The 14,854-nt window shown below is 41.7% G+C and overlaps 1 protein-coding gene and 1 long non-coding RNA gene across 4 annotated transcripts; one reads left to right on the plus strand and one right to left on the minus strand.

Annotated features, from left to right (window-relative positions):
• Nucleotides 1-50: 50 nt before the first annotated feature.
• rasgrp4 (RAS guanyl releasing protein 4) lies at nt 51-13,386 on the minus strand. 3 transcript variants are annotated; one of them, XM_042413810.1, is made up of 17 exons: nt 13,308-13,386; nt 7,939-8,114; nt 7,082-7,193; nt 6,788-6,850; nt 6,543-6,674; nt 6,250-6,391; nt 5,357-5,530; nt 5,092-5,208; nt 4,114-4,389; nt 3,941-4,021; nt 3,621-3,725; nt 3,397-3,506; nt 3,080-3,230; nt 2,956-2,992; nt 2,504-2,635; nt 2,203-2,405; nt 51-1,306 (listed from the first exon to the last, which is right to left on the minus strand). In XM_042413810.1, exons 1-17 carry the CDS (start codon nt 13,322-13,324, stop codon nt 1,196-1,198), a joined length of 2,139 nt encoding a protein of 712 aa, XP_042269744.1. In that variant the 5' UTR covers nt 13,325-13,386; the 3' UTR covers nt 51-1,195. The 3 variants fall into 3 exon arrangements, with proteins under 3 accessions (XP_042269744.1, XP_042269743.1, XP_042269745.1); XM_042413809.1 differs by having other exon boundaries at nt 2,176-2,405; XM_042413811.1 differs by lacking the exons at nt 7,082-7,193; nt 7,939-8,114; nt 13,308-13,386 and having other exon boundaries at nt 2,176-2,405; nt 6,543-6,670; nt 6,788-6,844.
• Nucleotides 10,165-13,414, plus strand: LOC121898597. The gene is made up of 3 exons (XR_006096518.1): nt 10,165-10,490; nt 11,248-11,388; nt 13,330-13,414. It is a non-coding gene; the product is annotated as an uncharacterized LOC121898597 (long non-coding RNA).
• The last annotated feature ends 1,440 nt before the right edge of the window (nt 13,415-14,854 follow it).

Here is a 14,854-nt window from a genome sequence, read left to right on the forward strand (position 1 = left end):
TTTCCTTCTTCTTCTCCCACTGAGAAAGTCAAACACAAACACATACTCCATGATTTGTCATTCTTGGTGTATTTCTCTCATTTTGAACTAGATTGAAATCGTGGATAAGGAACAAAAACATAAAAACAAATCTCTAAAAAGTAATTGCTGATTTTGGAGCTTACGCATAGTTCCAGTGCAGTCCTGCTGAACCTTGAATGAACTTTTGAAAACATTTGCAAGTCAAAAATGTCGTCAGGGCAGGAAATAAACTGTTTCTACTGGTAGTCACAGTGGATCATGAGTTTTGACTTCACAAGCTCCTTTTTTAAACTATTGACCAGCCAAAGAAGAGGTTGGATGAGTGGTAGTAATATAAATAATGCTGAATAACTTTCTGGAAATTAAAAATGCCTAATTAATCCAGTGAATTAAATTCCTGACAATGTAAGGTAACTCATCACATACATGGAGAAATTCAGTAAATCCAATATTGCCACAAAGAAGCCCTGCTCAGTGTTTTGCAACATTGTCATTGCCTAATACAACAAGATACTAAAGGCATAGATCCCTTATAAACTGTATAGTAATATCTACTTGTTGGAAATTGGTATATATATATACTATATAAATCATCATATCACCTGTTCCTAAGTCAAACTAATTGTGCTTTTAGGATTCTGTGCTGGCTTACTTTCCAAACTTGTGAGCAGGGTTTTCAAATATAGCTGCCAAAGTTATTATTAATAATCTGTTGGAGGTGGTTAGTGTTAATTTCCTACCCTGGATTTATTATGCGTATATATATATATATATATATATATATGTAGGATTTCATGAAACCCTTTTGTCTGTCTGTAGGTTGTCATAAACAACATGGTTTGAGGTTGAGAGGAATCTTAGCACCAGAGAACCAAGGCACTTGTTCTAGAAACAGATGAGGTGTTCATAAATTACAAATAGGAAATCAGATGTTCGAAACCTAAAACAATATGTCAATCTAATCAGGTTGACAAAAATAAAAATTAAAAACATGGCAAAACCATTAGCCATATATCCAGTCCATTTATCATTGCTGGTACACTCTCAGTTCATCAGTTCAGTTCAGATCAACACCAGTCACCGAGACATGGCGGTGTCTTCTCTATTTGTCCGTGTGTGTGTGTGTGTGTGTGGGGAGGGGGGAGGGGGGGGGGGAGGGCGTTAGAAGACGTGGTCAGTCCGGCTCTCTGCTCTTGTCTTTGTAGAGATGCAGCTCTTCCATCTTCTCCTGCAGGAAGGAAACAGGCATGGAGCAGCCCCGAGTCCTCTGTGGCAGCGTTCTGACCTGTAACACGGGAGACACATTTATCATCAAGAAAACCGCTCTACCGCACATTTATCATCAAGAAAACCGCTCTACCACTTAGTTAGAAGCTGTATTTTACTGTGGGAAACCCCCCCCCCCCAACCCCCCCCTTTCAGTTTCTAATACGAAAGCTTTCATAAAGGCTTGTTTCACCTAAATCACCAAAGATATAATCTCACCACTTGAACTGAGATGTAAAGTTAGTTTTATATACAGATAAGGTACTTTAAGAATTTGTTGCACGATATGCGTACATTATAATGTAGTTATAAGCAAGATAAAAGTGTTTATAACTCCTCCTGTGGGCACCCAGAAGTGGAGGGTGATGTATAAACAGATAATAAACACAGTTGTAATAATATAAAATAGTTATAATTCCTGACAATTCCTGACAGGCAAAAATCTGACAACAAGAATAACTTGAAAGACGCCTCAATGATAAAAAGATTACACACATAGTGGCTTTAAGTGGTTGGGCTGTAACGGCAAAAGTGTCTACAAGTTGAATCTTGCCTTTAGTACATCAGGGAAATGTGAACTACAGATTTTAGTGTGTCCTCAACAACCATGTGAAAATACTACATTATAGCAAGGAGAGGCCAAAGTAGTGAGCTTATACTCCTGGTGTATAATATTGGTGATTGACTTGATTATTTATTAGCTCCAGTAGCAGCAGCTGCAACTGCTTGAAACCCTTACTGTCTAGTTTCTTTACCTTTGGAACAGGATCTCGCATTGAGTCAATCATCAGATTTAGACAAATTTACAACTAACTGAGCATTTTGTGACCTAAAAATAGGATCACAGGGTAGACAAGGTAAACAAACTCTGTCTTTCTGTATGATCACCTCGTAAGTAGTCATGCTGCGTCTCACCCTTCTTTCTGGGGACGCGTGTACGAGAGAGTTGTGGTTGAATCCCCTCTTGTCCCTTTTCTCAGGTGTCCATATGCCAGGATCTGTCTGAGTGGAGCGGTCCAATTGCGTTGAATCACTGGTGTTAATTTTCCAAAGAGGGGCGCCCTTGTTGTGTTCTGTCTCGTTACTTTGGGGGAAAACGAAGGTCTCCTCCTCTGAACCTGACAGGGAACATAAGACATAAGTATATTGGGTTCACTGTTGTTTTACAGACAGGGAATTTTGTGTGTCTACTGTATATAACAGAGAAACGACGTACTCCAGCTGTTGCCCTTGGTTCTTGAGTCAGGCGCGGGGGTGCACGGGCAGGACCCGGTTGTGTTTTTATGCTTTTTCACACACTCCATTCCCACCAGATCTCTACAGTGTCTGTGACAGTTTATCCCACAGTCTTAGAGATAGAAAAGAGAGAAAATGTTGAAACTTAAAACGTCAGCATTACTATTTAAAGGATCAGTTGACTTTCAGATCTAATATTTCAATGCTTTGAGCACCATAAACCAGATAACCTTCACCTCAGTGGCAGCAGAAATCTCAGAGATGATTATCTGGATGTCTAAATACCACTGGGGGTTAGTGAGAAAACATGGGGTTTTTTTGTAATTTGGCTGAACTGACCCTTTAACTTTTGACTTTATATGGAACTTGCTCATGAATATGTATACTCTGTTAGACAAAGCAAGAGGTGAATGTTTGTTTTTATGATCTTACCTTTACAGTGGTAGCCCTGTTTGATGACTCCCCACAGCTACAAGAGGGCAGATATTATATATACGTGATATCACAGTTTGATGTGGTTATATATAGCCAAAAAAAGGAAACAACGGATACTTACAAAGCCTCCACAAATATCACAGAACGTCGGCCGTTTGTATGTGGTTTCATGGAAGTTATGCGCGTCATTGAAGTTGTAGCCCAGCTTAGCACATATAGACATTCCCCTCATGAAGTAAGAGGTGATTTCTTCACGGCTGATTTGTCCCTGCCTGTGCAGGAAAAATTTTCCAAAGCGCAACACACAAAAAAAAATGAGTAAGAGTTGACGTTTGTACAAACAGTTCGACAATTCATGTTGTTTCGTGTTTTTTTTTCTCTCTGTTGTGCAGCCACGTCATGATGAGAAGCCTTTGTGCATGTCTGCAGCTTCCTCACCTGTCAGTTTCGTGAGTGCAGAAGGAGAAGGGGAAGTTGGCTGCTATTTTCTCAAAGTCCTCTAGTGAAATGTAGCCGTCCTGGTTCTGGTCGTAGTTTTTCATTATGGACTGCAGGGGGCAACAGAGCAGAACAGAAATTCACTTGTTTAAGGAGCAGTTTGTTAGTTCTGCTTTGGTTAAGTAATTAAGGAAGTGAAAGACAGGAGGTTGTTGAGTACTCACATCCACCATCTGTTTGACGTGTTTTGATATGGTGTCAGGGTCGAGCCGAGGGGTGACCCCTGAGCCCCACTCGGCCACCACCGGTGATTTAACTGGAGCTACAGGCTGCGGAACCAAGAAATGCACACACTGCATATGTGAGAAACAAGGAGAAAAAAAGAGCACACCCACCACATGACACGTTTCCCTAACGTACATTACTTTGATGTGGATAACTTTGATGTAGTTGTGCTTTTGTTTTTGACATGTTACACCCACAGAAAATACACAAACATACCTCCCCTTGTGAAAAAAAAGGTTAAAACAAGTGCAAGGCTGACCTGAATCTTGGGGTTCTTGGGTTCCTTGGTGTATGAAAGTTCATAAATCTCATCCTCGGTGTAGTATAGATCTAGAGAGAGCTGGAGCATTAAAAGAACATAATTTAAGATGTTCCTCGTTGAATCTTCTTATCTGAATCCTTAAAACTCATGTCCTTGTTTCTGTCTCATACCGTGAGCAGATGCAGAAGGTCTTTGTTGGCCTCGAAGGGCGGCGTGCAGCTGTGAATGGCCAGCAGGTCGTTGATGTTGCTGTACAGGTGCTGCAGCTTGCTCAGATTGATCTTTTCCTCGTCTAAGTAGTCCGGCAGGGCCTCGTTCAGTGAGATCAGATCCTTCAGGTGGACACCGAGGATGGGCACCTTGAAGCCGCTGCACTCGTTGTAAACCCGCCGGTAGTTGCTGTAGTTGCTCCGCGAGGAGAGCAGCTCTGTCATCTCACTCAGGGCCTTTAATGTAACCATAAAAGAATATGATAAACAAATTTGAGTCATCAAATAAGACCATTTGGTCTAAACAATATTCCATATAAAATGCATTTCTGCCAGCATATATATAATTAATAACAACATGGTCTTGTTTCATTATTTTGAGACAACATAACTAGGTGTTTCTTGTTTGTGCCTTTGAATTATGCTCAAATTTTATACAAATCTCAGTGTTTTAAGAACACAGTAGTGGATGTCATTCACTGACTGATGGCCTTTCATGAAATTATGTGTTAAATTATTTATTTTAAGGAGGGAAGAGTGTTATTTTTGTTTAAGTCTAATTTAATTCTAAAAGAAACTAAAATGAGAGAACGAATACAAGAATAAATGAAGTTAAATTGATATCTGCGACCTGCACACATGGCAGGATGTCTGTTAGTTTCGTTGTTACAGCTAAAATTTGCCATTAAATACCACTAAACTGAGATATATCTTGACAGACAGGTGAAACTAACAAAATCATAACTATCTGGGTTAAAGAGGAAAAGAGGGAAAAAAAGATCAAACATGATATGAAGATAATGAATTTGACAGAGGCCATAAATGTCAAAGTTCAGGAAGGAAGATGATTCAAGAAAGAAACGTTTAATCATCATAACTTCGTGGTGAGGTAGTCATGAAGAGGCTGACTCATAGTTATATATATAACTTTCAACGTACCTTAGTGATGTCAGGTGGCAGCAGGTTAGCTGTGTCTTTGAGGCGGGAGATTGAGCTGTGACAGAGGCCTCCAGTTACTGCCATTAGAGTGTTAAAGTTTTGCAGAGCTCGAAGTTTCTACGGAGGAACAAGCAGAGTCACTGACTGTGAGTAATGAAGGAGCACGTGAAGTCATTTCCCCAAAAAAAAACAAAACCCCAAACAAGTAAAGCTCTTGGCAGCTAAATAAAAACCAGTTTTTTTTGTGATCCTTCATCCAGTTTACCTGAGCCACGTGAATGAACTTGGTGAAGACCTGCGCTCTCTGCTGGGCTGTGTGTCTGCTGAGGATCATCAGCTGGACCCACTGGGAGACTCCGTTACACATCATGACCGACCGCTCCAGAGCAGGGTTGTCCCTCACCGAGCCTCGTACCACGTAGATGCGGTAGTCCAAGAACTGGCAGATCAGACAGCAGCGGTCAACAGGTGGCTGCAGTTTAGCACTGCTCTTAAAATGTTGTAACCCCTAACTGTTTCTCTTGCTTTTCTACTGGAATAGACAACATTTCTCCAACATCTACTATTATTATTACCACAGGCTCAACAACATGAGACCCTGACCATGTAAACGTTAATAAGTAAAATCTTTCTGATGAAATGCTTGAACTTGCTAAGAGTTAAGTTCTGCTTCAGTTGATATTATACACTAATCAAAGGGATTTTCCATAATCTGGCAATCCAAACTCAGTTATTAAAAATGGCTTATTAGTAATACCAAAGATTAAAAAGACTGAAGTCATTGGATGGCGTGGCCCTTAAAGTCTGCGTGACACCACTGAAGTCTGTTTAGTACTGTCACACGCCTGTTCTTTCGTACTGACTCATTCAAAACTGTCTCTGTGTTGCATGAAACACTAAGATACTCAAAACTGACAGCGCTTTACAGTTTTTAACCTCAGGTTTTGTACACTTTTCAAATAAACTTGGAGATAAAAGGGTTACTTTAGTTTCTGTTTTAGCTGTGATATAATGTTTTATCTATAAGTTGTTGATACAGTATCATCTATCTTCATCAGCCATCAGCAATATATTTGGCAATCAGCCACTTAAGCGTGTTATTACATATTCATGTTATGCAATTTCGCCTACTGAGTGTTTGCTGCTCGCTGAACTCACCGAAACGCTACAGAAGTTCTTGAACTCCAGGTAGCTGAGGTGCTCAGCCATCTCATCAGGCTCCATGTGGTCGAAGATCAAAGACACCTTCCTCTTCTTCACAGACGGCGAGGGTGCCTGAGATACATTTGCATGAGGGCTTCTAGGGGAAAAAAAAAGAAAAAAGCCAAGCGACAGAAATAGAAAAGTCAATTTTCTATTTATAGAAAAAAACATGTCTGTGTCTTAGTTCAAATATGCAAACTACAGTTCCTCCAGGGCATGATGGTGAATTATATGAAAACATGGCTCACAGGCAGGAGGTGTCAATGAGCTGCGAGTGCGCCTCCTCTCCGTCTGACCGTACCAGCGCCCACAGGTCCCCCATGGTCTGCTCGAGAAGGGGGTCTGCCTCAAATACCGCTGGGAACTGGCTGATCCACTGCCTTGCCACGAAGCAGGACAGAACATATGTTTACTACCCGCAAATAAAGCAGGATAACCAGTTCTGTCACACTCCGTCATACAATACGCTCATGCGCCTGTTGCCCTTACTCACCTGACAAGGTGGCAGATCTGTGCCCGCCTCAGCCCTCTCTTGTCGGAGGGACAATCCTTATAGGTGAGAGAAAGAGTCAAGGATCTGAACACACTGTGCAGATATGGCCCAACGTTACACTAAACACCAGCAGGGGTATATACTTCAAATCTGCTTTGCTGACAAGGAATGAAAAAAAAAAACAAAAAACAAAGCCATGCCTGTTTCCTGATCTGATTAATGAGTTTGGACATGTGATTGGGAGCAGTGTACCGGTGGGACCGGAGTAACGCACTGAGCGACAGTGGAGGATATAGGGTGAGAAGTTTCTGGGCGAACGTCTGAGATGGCACGACCCAACTGTGCATCATCAGGGTCATGTGGACCAGCTGGGACCCTCTGGGGCTGGAATGCTTCCCCTCTAAATCTGCAAGCACAAGGAGGATTAATGTGGTTAAAAACAACAATAACAAAAAAACAACAACTGTGGGCTGCACCGTGAGTCAGTGATCGAGCAGTTCAGTACGTTTCAGTCATTCTGCATGAGTGGAGGTTTATATTTTCATGTTTGTTTTCTACTGTCAAACTCAAAGATATGCAGCTCAGGTGGGTTTTAAGATTGAAATGACAGCTAACCTTTTCCCTCCTGTATGAGTTATAGTAGGTAATAGTCAGCTGTAGCCTTCTAATTTACTTGGTATATGATAGATCTTTCTTCATTGTACATTATATCATAATGGGACATAAAAAGTGCTATTCGGTCTTGGTAAATGTCTCTAACTGGACTCTCACAATTGAATATCTCAAAATACTGGCCAATAAAACATAAACTATCAACATGCTGTGTACCACTAGTGGTATCCAGGCATGTTTTTTTTGTGATTTAGGTGGACTGACCGATGAAGAGAGGGAGGCCACTGAGAGAGAGACAGAGAGGAGAGATATTCGTATGGTTAAACAGTGCATGGGAATAGCTGGCTGGTCTCTACAGCCCAACAGAACAAAGCTTGATTGTATAAGACTGCCCTTTGTCTCCCTCCCTCCCTGTCTGTCTCTCTCACCCTGGATTCCCCCTTCACTCTCCCTCATCCCTCTTTTATATAACCTGGTTGCAGTAAAGACACATGACAAACTTTGGGAACACATGCAAACACGTAGGGACAGAGACTGACCAAAACAGTTCAGGCAGCGATGTATGAGCTCATCCAGGCTGGCAGCGCTGGCGCTGGGAGCAGAGCTGGGGCTCTGCAGGGCCCGGCTGATGTCCTGAGGACTGGGACATGTATTCCTCCTCCGCTGGACCAGCTTCCTGCTCTTTAGCACACCAGAGCTCTCCACATTGGGTTTCCTGAGAAGCAGATAGACACACACAAAGAGGGACTATAAGTAGCCTAGAAATAAGTAGAGCAGAGTGTGGTGAGGTAGTGCAGGTCAACCTCTGAGGAAACGCAGCTCTCCACATCTGATAAGCTGTGCTACAACGCTGCAGCTGTCTGAACCATCGTGCACAGACAGAGGAACTGCAAACCAATGCGCTGCTTTCTGCGTTACTAACACTGACGCCACCAGGCACACAGATAATGGTAGAACAGTCCAGAAAATGTCTCAAAAAATGTTCATTATTTGTCAAATAGGTCACAGATTTGGATTATTGAGGTGGTTACAATGACCCCCTGAGGATGAGGAGAAGGGAAAATTGGCCCAGCTAGAGACAGGTGTTCTGTATATTTACTTCTCTGTGCTTTCAAAGGTTCTGACGCACATTCGTTCTCAGCTTTGGTTACGAGTGCCAACATCCCTTCCTGCCTTTGTAGTTTTAAACTCATTTTAGTGCTACAATAGCCAGTAGAGAAAAGATTAATATGCAATTAGTTGCAAAAGCTAACTATAATCATAATGGCCGCTATAACTCATTGCATGAGTTTTACAAACTGCTGTCTATATTAAGTGGTTTTGCTCAGTGGACGATCATTATGAGAGCGACAATATTTCTGTTAGTCATTGCCTTTGTCATATTACTTCATGACTTTAAGGAGAAGCTATATTGCACCGTGAAGATCAGGCTGAAAATCTTGCTTTTACTTTTCATTAAAATGCAATATTACATCACCTTTGGATGAGGTCAGTACAACGATACGTCACACATCTAATCCTAAAGTGCAAGCCCTTGTATTACCTCAGAAAGAAAATTCCTTTCAGCTCCTGATATGTGTTCACCTTGCCATGTGACACCTTGCTTGCAAACACCCTTGTGTTTGCTACACAAAACAAATGTATGACAGCATGTAAAAACTGGGCGACATGTTGCAAGCTGTTGTTTTTTTTTTTTTTTTTTTTACTCGCTGTTGACAGAAAAATCTATAAATGTATGAAAGCTGTGAACGCACCCTGTGTTTACCTCTCGCAGTCAAATGACAAACTGAACACTGAGGCCTGCAAAGAGGAAAGAAGAAACAGTTCAGCCTTTGCTAAACATTTAATCTCTCTTAATCTTTGTTTTTTTTTCTTATAAGGTTTCTATGGTTTCAGTGAACTCCTCACAGCTCATAGATACAGCGTATGCAACATGCGAAGAGGAGGAGGAGGAGGAGGAGGAGGATGCTGATTATGTTTCCTTTGGCTTTCAAAAGGAATCTGTGCTAAAAAGTGTTGACAGTAGTTCTCACACCTTTGGCCACACCCAACAGTGAAGCTGTGTTGATTTGGCTCTTGTTGGAAATACGAAAGAACTTTGAGCCATTGAAAGTCAGATGGAAACAAGCTTTTAAGTCTTAATGTGCGGTTAGCTTTAAAGTGTATTTTAATGCGTTTAAAAATAACAGACGAAGGGGACTCCTTTGTTTCATGATGCGATCAATGCTTCCTCTTCAGATCAGGGGCTCAGTTTAGCAATGTCTGATGGTATTTCACAATAACCAGTAACTGACTCTTCTCATACTTTTTAGATTTAAACTGGTTCAGTTTTGCAGAGGAGTTGAAGGACAGAGTTTGAGCCATAGTCTTACTGCCAAATTTTAAATGACACCAAGGTTGAAATAAACGTTTAAATAAAACCCAATCAGTGCATCTACTTCCTTTTAAGAGAGAGAATGTCAGGTTTTGTCCTGGACTCCTATTGAATCTGTAGAAACAGTGTGCAGCATGAAATGCTGTGAAACTTTGTCGGTCGCTATATTTCAGCTAATATGACGACATTACCAGGAAACTGTGTGAGTTCAGAGAACTGGCGACAAGTTCCCTGAATGACCAGACCTACATCCCCTTCTCTTAACCTGTGTTTGTGTGCGTGGCTCATTTCCCCAGCCCACTCTCATTCTCAACACACACACACACACAGACACACACACACACACAAACACGCACGCACAATGCATTGCTCAACATACACATGCATCCACACTCCAGTCGCACACAAGAACGTCGGGTTTGCTTTATGTACAACACATGAACGGACACTCATGGATGCACACTTTCATACAGGTGAACGGGGTGACATTCACCGGTGTATTTATACCACCAGCTGCTCTCTTGCCTGGACGTGCTGTTCCATCCAGACATCACAGTTATCACGCCGCAACATTTCTCCCTCAGCCATGACTGGATTCAGATTGTGCCGTTGCCTCATTACACCAGCTAGCTACTGCATCCCAAACACTAACACTAAACAGCACACGACGTACCTTTGAGAGCTATTCTACGGTGAGGAGCCTGATTCGACCTCTCTGTGAGTCCATAAAATGATCCTACCCCCATTTCAGAAACCTTGAAATAATATCAAAAAGCTTTTTTAAAAAAAAAATCAAGCAAAAAGAGAAAAAAAGGTTGTTTTTCTAATCTCCCTCCAACAGTAATATGACATTTAGCTTAAACCTAGCAATTTCAAATTAACACTTTTTTTGATGATGAAGTATAAACTACCATTAGGCCTCACTGGACTCCTTCAAATCTACCTTTGTACAAATTAATATATGACTCTAAGTCTTCAGCTAATGAATATTTCCACTATTAAATGGTTAAAATATAAAATGCAAATAAATTGTGTGTTTGCATTTGTTTTGTGTGACCAACAAACCCCAAATAATTATTTTTTTGCAATGATATAAACAGAATAAAGCAGCAAATCCTCTGATTAGAGAAGCTGAAACAGGTGCTTTCCATTTTTGCTCAATGAATGACTTTTCCCATTTTCATTTTTTAAATTTTGTCCTGTAATACATATACAGTATGTAAATATCTTCATCCATGCATCGTATATGCATATTTATTTTTACATTTTTGTATTTTATAATGTGAAACTAATGAGTTAGTAAATATTAAGTCGTAAATAAACTAAAATAAAAAAAAGCTTAAATGATCAATTCTATGTCCATTTAACTCTCAACTATTAAACGAATCATTTCAACATCATTGTAACTGTTTACTTTATTCGGTTTTCTTATCTCAGTGCCCTTTACAACTTGTCATCTCTGCCTTTGACTCAGAGTGAATCCAGCTCTGCCTGTCAGAGCCGTCGCTCATATGAGGAGACACACTCGCTACTACAAACAGAAGTGCTGATGGGGAAATGTTATTGATGTCATGACGTCTGTCAGGGAATTTCCCCCCCTGAATGAGCTGAGCAGGTAAATGCACAGCACAGCAGCCAATGATCTCTTTTTTTTTTTTTTTTTTTTTTTAACTGTATAATGAGCCTGGCAAGCTGAAGAGACCTGAGCGCTGTTGGTAAATAGAATCAGAGTGTGGTGGACTTTCATGCAAATCCGAACACAATCGGACACTGTTGGGGCATTTGCATTCAACTTTTCCTAAGAGTCATATACACAACTCGGGTAAACGTATTCCTCTATATTAAACAGCGGATACATGACAACACACGACTGCTAAAACATGATGGTGAAAAAGAAAATCCTCATGTGCACGACAGTGAGCAAAAAGCCCTAATAAGCAGTCAGATTTTTAAATATTAATGAACTTGGCCCTGAGTCTATCATATCACTGATTTCGTTTTAGGAAGTTCTTCCACACCTCCGTCTGCTTCACCCACTTTTTTCCTCTTTCTTCATCCTTGCTCTATTCAAGCCATTCAGGAAACAGCTTCTCCTTTTTTTTTTACTCTTTGGAAATCCCCCTCTCACTCGCTTTCCCATCCATGTCAAGACTCCTGGCTACAGATCCAGTCCCCCCCCCCCCCCCCCCCCCACCTCCAACCCCCTCTCCAACCTCCCTCTTCTCCCTCTCTCGCTCTCACACTGGCGGGGGGATATGCAAATTCCTCTCTTTCTTTCCTTAATTGATTAATTGAAGCCAGGGCCCTTTGAAGGCCTTGTTTGTGTGCTGCTCTTTTTCTCTCGCTCTCTTCCCTCTCACAACCTGCGTTCTTGTTCCCCGCTGCATCAAGGGGGATGCATCTACTGCAATGAGCCATTCATCCGTTTGGTCCGACATGAAGCCACTGTACCAACCATTGTAGTTTAGAGAAATTGCAGCAAACCTCTTCATCTGTTTTGTAAGGAAGAAGATGTATAAACTGTTTGAAATGCAGCCATAAATCAAAAGATAATGAAACTATACCTGAACACATACCTCTTCTTTTTTTGTTTCTGACTGATGATAGATACATTTCATTTTCTTTTGCTCCACGAAGATGTTTAAGTTTCATTTTGACAAAGTGTGTTTATTATTTCCTTGTATTTATTTTTAACAAAACCTTTTCCTCAACTCATATGTTAATTCTACCCACTGAAGGGGATGTACAGTAACGAGACCACTTCATCCACCTCAGCCCACCTTAAACTCAGGTGGCTTAATCACACGTCATCTCTGACTTATAACATTCAACATAACTCTTTCATTCCAGGCAATCTGATAAGAGCTGTGGTCACAACTACAGCAGTAAAACAGTACCAATGAAGGTTACTAAGGCTTGTTTCTAAAACAGTATCTAAGATCTAATGCAAAAAAAAATATATCAATGAACTGACATGTAAATAGAGATTAACTGGACAGAATGCAAAAGCGGAACAGATATCCATGGAAAGGTGAGCAGGCAGAACTCAACAGGCACGCACAACTGTTGAATGTCAGGGCTTGCTTGTGTGCAGTACACACAAATAATTTGAGAAGTTGATATTCTTCGCTGATATGCAGGTCAAACACATTAGCTGTGACCGTGTGCGAGTGTGTGACTGGTGTGTGTTCGTCTTCTACCTGTCCTTTAACACACATACTCTCTGTCTCCAATGCGCAGTGCCTTGATTTAAATAAACAGCAGAAAACGCACACATACACAGACACACACACACACGCGCTGAGCGGAAAATAAAACTAAATGCCCTCATTCCTCTTCGTCAAGAGCTTTCACACAAACCACACTGCATTTCAGATATAACCTCAAGGTTCACACATCTCTCTGCAGCCGAACGCCTGCTGCTGACACATACTTAGACCTACACTTGCTGAGAAACTGAACTGCAAGTGTGTCTGAGCAGCAGCAGACTCTCAGTTTTGATGCACCCTCTTCTTTTTTCTTTTTTTTAATTACCTCTTGGTCTTGTTCATTGCAGAGCTCTTCTCCGCGGCGGCTCTCCTCCTCCACTGGTGTTCCCACGGGCATCTGAGCGTGTCTCTACAGCTCCATGGTTGACCCTGCTCCTCCTCCTCCTCCTCCTTCTCCTCCTCTGTGTGTCCTCTATGTGTGTCTGCACCCAGGACAGCAAGAGCGGGCACAGGACAGAGAGCTGCTGGGGGTGAGGGCTACCCACTTACCAGTCATCGACTAGACTAAACTCCTAGACTTAACGCCTAAACGCTGCTTATCTAACCGCTCTGCGTGTCAACCTGCCTCTCTCTCTCTCTCTCTCTCTCTCTCTCTGCTATTTGAAGATGTCTATCAACCACAAATCAGCAACAAAACAGACTTCATGCCCCTCCACCTGCTATAAAGCAGGCATGTTAAAAAGAGAAAAAATCCGCAACAGACGCTTCAAAGTACAATGCAAGCCTAACAAAAGTCATTCACTTGCCCCTTCGACATAAACAAGTCAGCATCTTAAATGGAGGAACTGGGTCTGACAGATAGGGGAACTCACATTAGTTTCTGTGTGTATGTGTGTGTGTGTGTGTGTGCACGCACCAAGGGGGAGGGGTGAGGATAGAGACAGAGAAAGAGAGAGAGAGAGAGAGAGAGAGAGAGAGAGAGAGAGAGAGAGAGAGAGACAGACAGAATAATGAACACAGTACCAATAGAGGAAGGAGGAGGAGAGTTGGAGATAGTGATGAGCAATCATCTGAGCACCATCAGTACTCCAGGAAGCGACATGTGGGTTTTCAGAACATCAACATAGAGAAAAAAAAATAGGCCACACCTAACGTCAAATCTTCATGCAGTTTTCAGGGACATCGCCTGAACTTGGCAAAAGAATCAGTTCCTGAAAAGAATTCATCAGCTGTCTGATAACATTGTTAAATCCTGACTCGTGTCTCCCGTCTAGATTTGTTGGTCCAGGGTCTCCAGGGTCCCCCAAATCAAGTCTATCATCCTGATTTCTTCCTTTTCTTTTCTTTTTTTTCTTTTTTTTTTTTTTTACTCCCTCTGTCATTTCTCAGGGTGGCAAGTGATTACACAGGGAGGTAGTGTTTGTGCTTGTGAATGTAGCTGTGCAGCTGGACAGAGAGACTCAAAGGCATCCCTGTTTGAACACACCAAGAGGAAGAGGCGACCAAACAGAGGACATTAATGTGCCCGAAGTCTGCAGAGGTGGCTTCTTTGCTGCAGGAAGCTGACTGGCTGGCAGAGAGAGTGGGCGATATGGCATTCAATAGCAGGGAAAGACACACAGAGCAGGGCTCCTGCAGTCCTTGCATGCCAAGTCCAAAACACCTAAAAATGCATTTTGATTTGCATTAGAAAGTGGCTCATTGAAGAGGGTACATGGAGATGTCACAGAGGACAAAAAGTATTTAATGCTATTTCCTGGCAATGTTGTAATCTTACTGTAATCTTAAGCAATAGCTCTTCAAAACAGGAAGAATTGCAGTCAACTCTGCTGGTAAATCTGAGGACGCACACTAAAAAAATAGAACAGCCAG

Source organism: Thunnus maccoyii, chromosome 6, assembly GCF_910596095.1.
Source record: "Thunnus maccoyii chromosome 6, fThuMac1.1, whole genome shotgun sequence".
Classification (NCBI taxonomy): domain Eukaryota; kingdom Metazoa; phylum Chordata; class Actinopteri; order Scombriformes; family Scombridae; genus Thunnus; species Thunnus maccoyii.